The 10,234-nt window shown below is 49.5% G+C and overlaps 1 protein-coding gene across 2 annotated transcripts in view; it reads right to left on the reverse strand.

The window, feature by feature from the left end:
• RABEPK (Rab9 effector protein with kelch motifs) overlaps positions 1-10,234 on the reverse strand; it is a 30,973-nt gene that overhangs the window by 19,351 nt on the left and 1,388 nt on the right. For both annotated transcript variants that reach the window (XM_068248193.1, XM_068248191.1), the window contains exons 2-3: positions 1,450-1,518; positions 118-275 (exon numbers count right to left, since the gene is read on the reverse strand). In XM_068248193.1, coding sequence (XP_068104294.1) covers positions 118-275; positions 1,450-1,502 — 211 coding nt within the window. In that variant the 5' untranslated portion in view covers positions 1,503-1,518. The remainder of the gene's footprint in view (positions 1-117; positions 276-1,449; positions 1,519-10,234) is intronic.

The following is a 10,234-nucleotide window of genomic DNA, read 5'->3' on the forward strand; positions in this document are numbered from 1 at the left end:
GTTCTGTCATATCCTCAACCAACTTTCTGTATTTTAAGCTAACGCATGTCTTTTTTATCTGTCCTGAAATAAGGTAAATACTGGTATTGTCAAATGAACATCAATGATCTCTTTTACCTAGATTAATGATGTAACAATCAGAATAGCAGCTCCCGGGATCAGCTCCACCAACAACCACTATTCTTCCCTTTCCACCTTCTTTTTCACCAGGCAAATACATGCAAGTATGACCAACCCTTGGGCTTGGGGCAGTTCCGCCAGGGACAAAGGCATACCTGCAGGGAGATTTCCAAGGGCACATACATTAGTTATATGTGTGTGAAAATGTGTGTGTGTGTGTGTGTGTGTGTGTGTGTGTGTGTGTGTGTGTGTGTGTGTGTGTGTGTGTGTGTGTGTGTGTGTGTGTGTGTGTGTGTGTGTGTGTGTGTGTGTGTGTGTGTGTGTGTGTGTGTGTGTGTGTGTGTGTGTGTGTGTGTGTGTGTGCGGCCTGCACAATTTCAGACAGACTCAGCAATAGATTTTAGCTCCCTAAATAAAGGGAGGGGGGGCACCAAGAGCCCAATAGTGTGATATTGTATAGATGAAAATTAATAATGAGTAATATAACAATTTAATACTCACAAATCAGGGTTACCATTAGGCAACCACTGTGAAGGCTCCCTGTAGATGGGAGAAAGATGAGTACAACCCTCCACCAAGGGTGGACTTAGCAATATGTAGAAGCTTTCCAGAGGCGCCAATAGAATAAAAGTCACTTAAACGAGCTTAAAATCGATGGGGCAGTGGTGGACCTATCCCATCCATGTGGACAAAGCAAACAAAGGAAGGACTGTGGCATCAACAGTCAAACAACAATTTATTTATGCTCCACAGCAAAAATAGGCAACGCGTTTCACGGGCTCAATCCCGCTTCATCAGGCCAATCAAAAAGGAGCATACAGCTTATCAGCATCAAAACCACACTGAGCGCCACAGAGGCGCTCAGTGTGGTTTTGATGCTGATAAGCTGTATGCTCTTTTTTGATTGGCCACAGAGGTGCTCAGTGTGGTTTTGATGCTGATAAGCTGTATGCTCCTTTTTGATTGGCCTGATGACGCAGGATTGAGCCCGTGAAACGCATTGCCTATTTTTACTGTGGAGTATAAATAAATTGTTGTTTTATAGGTAAAAGTTGGTGGGTCTGGGCCTATACTCAGGTTGACTTATACTTGAGCATACACATTATATGAAAAAACACAGTCACAACCTTGAGGAAAGCCTATACTCAAGCAGTTTCATAATATGCTGCATTGAAATGTTGATGTTGTAATAGTAAGTATCCTCCTGCATCCACTGCTACACAGTCCATCACCCATTGCTGCATTCTGACCCAACACACAATAAAGGGGTAAACAGCTCTGTCCAATTAGTAAATCAATGCTAACATTTGTTACAAGGAATATACTCACCACATCAATTCTTTAGGAGAATCCTCTGGTTCTAAAACACCCATAAACTCCATTGCGTTGAAGAATGTACTGTAAATAAAATCAATTTTTTTTTAAATCAGACACAAACTAAAAATGAGGAGCAGCTAAAAAAAAAAAGTTTAACAAAAATGTTCGCCCGGAGCTGCCAGCCATGTAAATGGTGGCTACCAATAGGCTGCTAAGTGTCTGCTATTAGTAGCCGCAGTTTGCATAGCGGCAAACATTTTTGTTTGGGGGGGAGGGGGGTAAGGTTTGGTGCAAGGGGGAGGGGTTATTAGTTGCCCACCAGGGAGGATTCTGTGTGAGCATAAGGAGAGGTTAAGTCATAGTAAGATATCAGCAAATGTTACCAATATTTCACTATATCAATTATATAATAAATAAATTAAAAAAAAAACAACGTAAATGTACTGATATTCTACTGCTATATTAGGTACCCTTCATCTTTAATTTCAGTTAACCCCACGCCCAAATTAGCTTACAGCATTTTTAAATGTATGCCTAAAAATATGTTGCACAATAACAAACATCAATACAGTATGAATTATTGCATTTTTTTTAAAGTACTGTATAAAAATTACTTTAAAGGAATACTGTTGGGGGGGGGGTCAGGGGAAAATGAGTTGAACTTACCAGGGGCTTCTAATGATCCACTGCAGACATCCTGTGCCCGCGCAGCCACTCACCAATGCTCCGGCCCCGCCTCCGGTTCACTTCTGGAATTTCAGACTTTAAAGTCCGAAAACCACTGCACCTGCATTGCCGTGTCCTTGCTCACGCTGTTGTCACCAGGAGCGTACTGCACAGGCACAGACTGTACTAGGTCTGCACAGTACGCTCCTAGTGACATCAGCGGGAGCGAGGACACGGGAACACAGGCGCAGTGGTTTTCAGACTTTAAAGTCTGAAATTCCAGAAGTGAACCGGAGGCGGGGCCGGAGCATCGGTGAGTGGCTGTGTGGGCACAGAATGTCTGCGGGGGACCATCAGAAGCCCCAGGTAAGTTCAACTCATTTTCCCCCGACCCCCCTACAGTATCCCTTTAACTACTTCAAAGCTGAATCCTCTCCCCCTCTTACTATTCTGCCAAGGCAATGGATCTGGCAGGATCAAGCTCTCAATTAATGATTTGCATGTGAACTTGCTTAGCAACTAAAATAAGTTCTAATCCCACCCCTATTCTTGTAAATAAAGCCTGGTTCACACCTTCGATTCATAATTTTACCACTTCCATGTAATGTGAGGATCAACAGATTTTGAATACTATGAACAGATTGGGCTCTATTCACAATCACACATGCGGTAAGAGATTTTTTACCGCTATATTACCGCCAGTAATAATTTCCGCATTTTTTTCACATTCACTAAAAATTTTCTTCTGCATGCGTGAACAATGCGTAAAAAAAGGGGAAACATGCGTAATTACATAATAAACATGCAGAAACCATACGGAAAATAAGTGGAATAAAAAAAGTGTCAAAAAAAATAAAATAAAAATCAAGGTCCAGCGAACACAGCGCTCAAGAATCCAGACTCCATTTAAATGGATACTGTAGGGGGGTCGGGGGAAAATGAGTTGAACTTACCCGGGGCTTCTAATGGTCCCTCGCAGACATCCTGTGCCCACGCAGCCACTCACTGATGCTCCGGCCCCGCCTCCGGTTCACTTCTGGAATTTCTGACTTTAAAGTCGGAAAACCCCTGCGCCTGCGTTCCCGTGTCCTCGCTTCCCCTGATGTCACCAGGAGTGTACTGCGCAGACACAGACCATACTGGGCCTGCGCAGTACGCTCCTGGTGCCATCAGCGGGATCGAGGACACGGCAACGCAGGCGGAGTGGTTTTCTGACTTTAAAGTCAGAAATTCCAGAAGTGAACCGGAGGCGGGGCCGGAGCATCGGGGAGTGGCTGTGCCAACACAGGATGTCTGCGGGGGACCATTAGAAGCCCCGGGTAAGTTCAGCTCATTTTCCCCCGACCCCCCTACAGTATCCCTTTAAGTGGTTGCCCTTTATAACCACCATTCGAGACCAGCAGTCTAATGACTGCACTTAGCAGCTTGACACTCTACAGCTCTAGCAGATATTGATGTAGACCATAGACATTTTAGAGCAACATAATTTTGATTAATTTAGTGGTGCATCATGCTTTGGGAAAGGCCATTAAGCTTTAACTGCTCAAATGTACAGCCAGCCAGGCTCTGCCTGGGACTAGCAAGTAGTGGTGCTCAACACAACCTCGTGATCACCGAATAGCCATGATTCACGAGCATTTTTTCACTATCCGACATCGTGATCCGAATCTGTGATCGGACACGAAAATCCGGCTTGTGATTACGATCGGAAATCCGTGATTGGCGAAAATTAGGTCCCTGGGCCAATCAGAGGCTCCCAGTGAAGGCCCTAGCAACCAATCATAGGAGGGGAGGCTCTGCCCTCCTCTCCTGTATATAAAGCAGCGGCCATTACAGAGCTCCGTCCTTGCTAGACTATGGCACTGAGAGACCATCTCCAGGCCAAATTTGAGAAAGCAAGAGCATTTTTTGTGTAAAATACATTTCATTGCTCTATTACTGTATTTGATACTTGTATTTAGCTAGCTAGCCAGTGATTAACTAAAGTTAGTTGTAGTCAGTGTAGTCGTCAGTGACAGTGTACTGAGTGCTGTGCAGCTTAGTGCAGGGCTGCAGGCAAGGTGTTCACTGATTTTATTGCTCTATTACTGTATTTGATACTGGTATTTAGCCAGCCAGTGGCAGTAAGTGATCAACCTAAGTTCGTTGTAGTCAATCAGTGTAGTCAGTGACATTGTATTGTGCCAGCGTGCAGTTACTTTGCTGTGCGTAGTGCAGGCAGGTGTTCACTGATTTTCGTGCTCTATTACTGTATTCAGTACCGTATATACTCGTGTATAAGCCGACCCCCCAACTTTTGCCCAAAAAACTTGGGAAAAATGATTGACTCGTGTATAAGCCAGGGAGGGGATGCAAAGGTCTAAGGTCATTGTTCCATTTGCCATACACTACACAACAAGCACCCAATCCAGCATATGTGGCGTGGTTTAGGAGGATATGCGGCCATGACTGTGCCCCTGCTCCCCTTCCAAAGCAAAATGGAAATTATAGTTGTGTGCGTCTCGGCCAAAGTATCCCACTCTTCTACATAGTGCTGTGTGATTAGGGCACATATGTAGCCAACTAGCCATGCCTGTGTCCCCATCCCCTCTCCAGGGCAGAGCAGTATGTAAATAAAACATGCATTTTAGCCAGAGTATCCCCCTCTACACAATGATGAATGTATGGGGCACATATGCAGCCATGACTGTCCTGTCCCCTCTCCAAAGCAGAGCAGTAGGTATGTAAATAAATCATGCATTCTAGCCAGAGTATCCCCCTCTACACAATGATTAATCAACAGGGCACATATGTAGCCATAAGGGTTTCCCCTGCCCCCCTCCTGAGCGGAGTAGTATTTAAATGACAGCCGTGTCCCCCGAGTGCCTCCCCTGCATACGTACTGTGGTTAAGCCGCACTGACAGTGTCGGCTGTGTCTCCCCCTTCCCCCGTCAGAGCGGAGCGGCATGTAAATATCAGCAGTGTGCTGATCCGAATGCCGCTCTCGCTGTGTGCAAAGTTAAAAGCAGCGGTGCGGGCTTTCTCTACTTACTTTCTAAAGTCCGTCCGTGCTGCGGGGATTCCTCTATAGCAGGTCTGATGCCGGCTCATCTCTATGACAGAAGCGTCCCTAGATGGCGTCATAGAGATGAGCCGGCATCAGACCTGCTATAGAGGAATCCCCGCAGCACGGACGGACTTTAGAAAGTAAGTGGAGAAAGCCCGCACCGCTGCTTTTAACTTTGCACACAGCGAGAGCGGCATTCGGATCAGCACACTGCTGATATTTACATGCCGCTCCGCTCTGACGGGGGCAGGGGGAGACACAGCCGACACTGTCAGTGCGGCTAAACCACAGTACGTATGCAGGGGAGGCACTCGGGGGACACCGCTGTCATTTAAATACTACTCCGCTCAGGAGGGGGGCAGGGGAAACCTTAATGGCTACATATGTGCCCTGTTGATTAATCATCGTGTAGAGGGGGATACTGCAGAAGGGACATTGGCATGGTGCCCCGTGTATAAGCCGACCCCCCCACTTTTGGACCACTTTTTTGGTCCAAAAAATTCGGCTTATACACGAGTATATACGGTATTTGCACCATCTGTGCATTTTTTTTCTTTTCTTCTGTTTAAAAAAAAATAAAAATCAATAAATAAATTCCCCTGTTATATTCCGTCTGTCCCTACACACCTATTATTGACAGTAAAAAGCAGCACACTTTCCACCTTCAAATCTTGTGCACAGAGAATGGCTGGCAGGGCCGTGGCATGAGAGGGAGTGCTGCGTCTGGGACGGGTCCACCGACAGGGAGAGGGCGCTCAGCTGTAGGGGATGCAGGAGAGAGGCTTCCATCAGCAGCACAGCGGGTGGCACCCATTTTTAGCACCTTGGGTCGCCATCTGTCCATTCAGGAGAGTTGGTCAGAGGCAGTGGTGGAGATGATGGTGGAGGACCAGCCCATTACTTGTTCCCAGACCTCCGCTGTGACCAGCACTCCCAGCAGCGGGCAACGCCCCCCACTTGCTGTGACATCTACCCCAGCAGCCAGTGGTCAGCCCTCCCTGGACGAGAGCGTTCTGCCCCTCAGTCCGGCATCTGGGAGTGTCTGGATGGCTGTCTATGATGAGGTCATGGGGCCTCATGTGGAGGAGGTTGTGCTCGAGGATGAGGAGGGGGTCTGTGTCTGGGGATGTTGGGGCAGAAGAGGTGTGGGGGGGTCAGGAGAAGTGATGTTTTCTGACGAAGAGGATGATTGTCAGGAACGTCCTTATGTGCCTGAGGTCACATGTCAGGCAGGGGCCAGGTTGTATTGCCACATGTCAGGCAGGGGCAGGTCTAACAGTGGGCGTGGAACACAGGCCACTGCTTCAGCCGGCACCGCCATCAGCAGCAGCACCACCACCACCACGCAACCACCAACCAGAGGAAGAGCCGCTGCACCCTCTGCGTGCCGTATGGGGGTGTTTACGTCCCCAATATGGAATTATTTCCATGTGTCCTCATCCCTCCAGGCACACCTGAAGAGCCATCACTGTAATGATTTTGCAGAGTTTAAGAGGCTGAAGAACCAGGAAGGGGGTGGTCAGAGCAAGAGACCCACAGCGTAGCATTTAGGAGCAGCAGCATCATCATCATCCCTCCCTCATGGTCAGCAAGCCTCCGCGGCTCTCAAATGCACTTCTCCCTCCAGTGCGCCCTCGGCAGATCATGCCACAGACATTGAGGCTGGTGAGGCCAGCAGTCCTCATTGACCTCCTCTGCTCCTTCCAGTGCTCCCTCTTCAGCTTCTCGTGCAGGACATCGGCAGACCCTGCTGAGCGACAGCTTTCACGGTTTGAGCAAGCCTGCCTCCTGGCCCCAAGTGCATCTGGAAGCTGCATGGCTTGCTGGCCTGGGTCATGTGTTCCCAGTTCCTTCCGTACTCCCTGGTGCAGGTGGGGCGTGATATGCATGTGCTGCTCCAGTTTGGGATCCCAGAGTGGCAAATCCCCAGCCGCCACTACTTTGCAAGGACTGCCATCCCAGCACTGTACGAGTTTATGGTGGCAAACGTGGCCCGTTCACTCAACTACACTGTGGGCGAGCGGGTCCATATCACCATGGACTCGTGGAGCCGCCGATTTGGGACAGGCCTGTCCATTACTGTGCACTGGTCGACATTGGTGGAAGGGGGGATAAGAAGAACGCAGCAGTAGCAGCAGCAGGCCAGCTGATGGAGCCACCACGCGGGATCAGGGGGGATTTAGCAGGCTCCTCTGATCCCATTCCCTCCACAACCCGCAAGCAAGCCCGCCGCAGCAGCAGCGCAAAGCCCCCCCACTGCCAAGCACTGCTGAAATTGGTCAGCCTGGGAAAGAAGAAACTGACGGCCACCCACATCCTCGCCACCCTCAGGGAGCAGGAGCAGAGGTGGCTGACCCCCAGAGGCCTCAAAGTCGGTTACATGGCGTCCGATAATGGGTCCAACCCGGTGGCCACACTGCACCTGGGAAAACTTAAGCACATCCACTGCTTGGCCCATGTTCTCAATTTGGTGGTGCAGTGCTTACTGTGCACCTACCCGGGGATAGACCAGCTGCTGGAAGCTGCCCGGAAGCTGGTGTGCCATTTCTGCTGCTCCGCCACTGCCTCTGCAACCCTGGCCCACGTGCAGCAGCGCGAGGGCCTGCCATCACAACGCCTGATCATAGATGTCCCAACATGCTGGAACTCGACCCTGGCAATGTTGCAGCGGCTGTGCAAGCACAGGAAGGCCGTCACCAGGTACATCTGTGAGGGAAACATCTCCGGCTCCACCAACCTGCAGCTGATCTCTACAGATCAGAGTACTCACATGCAGCAAGTGTGCCTGGTCTTGGTTCCTTTCCTGCAGGGAACCAACATGGTGACCCGTGCGCAGTCATCCGTCTGCGAATGGGTGCCCCTGGTTTGCATGCTGAACAGGGTGCTGTGTGATCTGATGGCAGAGGGGCAGGCAGCCCTGGCCCAGCTGGATCAAGAGCAGTTGGCAGCACAGTCCAGCTCACAGGAGGACGACGACAGGTCAGGTAGTGGAGGAGGAGGTCCCTAACCTGGATGCTGAGGGGGAAGAGCAGAGCACCGCTGCCATTGTGAGGTGATGGCGGTTTCAGGCAGACATGGTGCAGGAAGACAAGGACAGGCACGTCCTCTCGGACGACGACGATGAAGATGTGTCTGCCAATGCCGGCCTCTTCCCCAGGGCTTCGCACATGTTGCGCTGCCTTCGCAGAGACCCCCGGGTGATCCGAATGCGTGAAAGTGAAGACATCTGGATCACCTTGATCCTGGACCCGTGTCTGAAGGGAAGCTGGGAGAGTTCATGTAGCCACCACAGAGCGACACACAAGGGAGTTGGAGGGGGCCCTTGTGCACAGACTGCAGGAAGCATTTCACCAGCCTTCCACCCCCGCTGTTGCTGTTCTGCCAACCCAGCAACAGGTGCCTGCGGCCACCAGCAGCAGCAGTAGCGGAAACAGCAGCAGCATCTGGCGCTCTGCAGACCTGCTGAGCCTATCAAAGAGCCTGTATGCAGTGGAGCTGCCCAGAGCACAGGTGCCAGCCACAGCATCCTCCTCCAACCAGCGACTGACTACATGGGGTCATTCACCGGGCTTGACAATGACAGCCACGTTGACCCCATGGAGTACTGGGTCAAAAGACTGGAGATCTGGTGGGAGCTTGCCCAGTATGCCCTGTCCTGCCTCCCTTCCAGTGTCCTCTCCGAGAGATGCTTCAGTGCGGCCGGTGGCGTGGTCACCGAGAAGCTCTTTTGGCTGTCCAACAACTCTATGGACAAACTCACCTTCCTTAAAATTACCCAAAATTGGGTGGAAGGTGAGTTCCTGGCCCCTGCTGTCGGTGACAGGGGGACATAAAGTGGCTGGAAATTTTAATAATGCCTGCCTTTCCAACGCAGGTTACAACCTACTCCTAATTGGCTTGATTCATTACATTTTTTGCTGTGGTGCCACCCGTCATGTTCCATGGCCTCATATGCTGCAGCTGACACACGCTGCTCCTCCTGCTGCGGCGGCATTTCCCTACTAAAGTCTGTGTTCCAACCAGCAGGGTCCACAAATGCATATCATTTTTGGGCAGCATTATCATGCTGTGGTACCACCAGTGAGGTGCCATAGTCTTCTTCTGTGCTGCCGCTGACTGCTTAGTCCTCCTCCTGCTTCCGCTGATGTTGTAATTCACTACTAAAGTCTGTGTTCCCACCGGCAGGGTCTACAGATGCATATAGTTTTTGGGCAGCATTATCATGCTGTGGTACCACCAGTGAGGTGCCATAGTCTTCTTCTGTGCTGCCACTGACTGCTTAGTCCTCCTCCTGCTTCCGCGGATGTTGTAATTCCCTACTAAAGTCTGTGTTCCCACTGGCAGGGTCCACTGATGCATATAGTTTTTGGGCAGCATTATCATGCTGTGGTACCACCAGTGAGGTGCCATAGTCTTCCTCTGTGCTGCTGCTGACTGCTTAGTCCTCCTCCGGCTTCTGCTGATGTTGTAATTCACTACTAAAGTCTGTATTCACACCGCCAGGGCCATGGACAACTCTGCTGCCATGTCATTGCCATCACTGTAAAAAAAAAAAATACCCCAAAACTCTGGATGTTTTGGTGGTGTTGTCCACTCTTACCACCGCCAGGTGCCATTGAGACTGATCACCTGCCTGCATGGTTGTAGTTTGCTAGGAACTCTGCATGGGGACTCTGATTGCTTAAATTGTATTTCCCTGTATAAAACCAATAAATAGCTGCATTTAAAGTGTTAATTTAACTTTAAAATCGATTTTCTCAAAAACTAAAAGTCCTTTTTGAATTTATTTTTTTAAAGTTGTAGCCACTACTCACCTTTATAATCTATGCAATTTTGGTGATTGTAGCATATATGGGGGCTTTGCTATTAACGTTAAAGCCAAATCCGTGATTATGGATTTTACCGGCAATCACGACGAAAATCCACGTCAAAGTCCGTTTCAAATTAGCCGGATTTGGATTCTGCTGTGGCTGGATTTAGTCAAATCCGTGATAGGGGGTATCCAAGCAACACTGCTAGCAAATACAGACAAATTGCCTCAATTCCAAAACACAGCAATTCCTGGAATCCAGAGCACAAGTCAG

Source organism: Hyperolius riggenbachi, chromosome 8, assembly GCF_040937935.1.
Source record: "Hyperolius riggenbachi isolate aHypRig1 chromosome 8, aHypRig1.pri, whole genome shotgun sequence".
NCBI lineage: Eukaryota > Metazoa > Chordata > Amphibia > Anura > Hyperoliidae > Hyperolius > Hyperolius riggenbachi.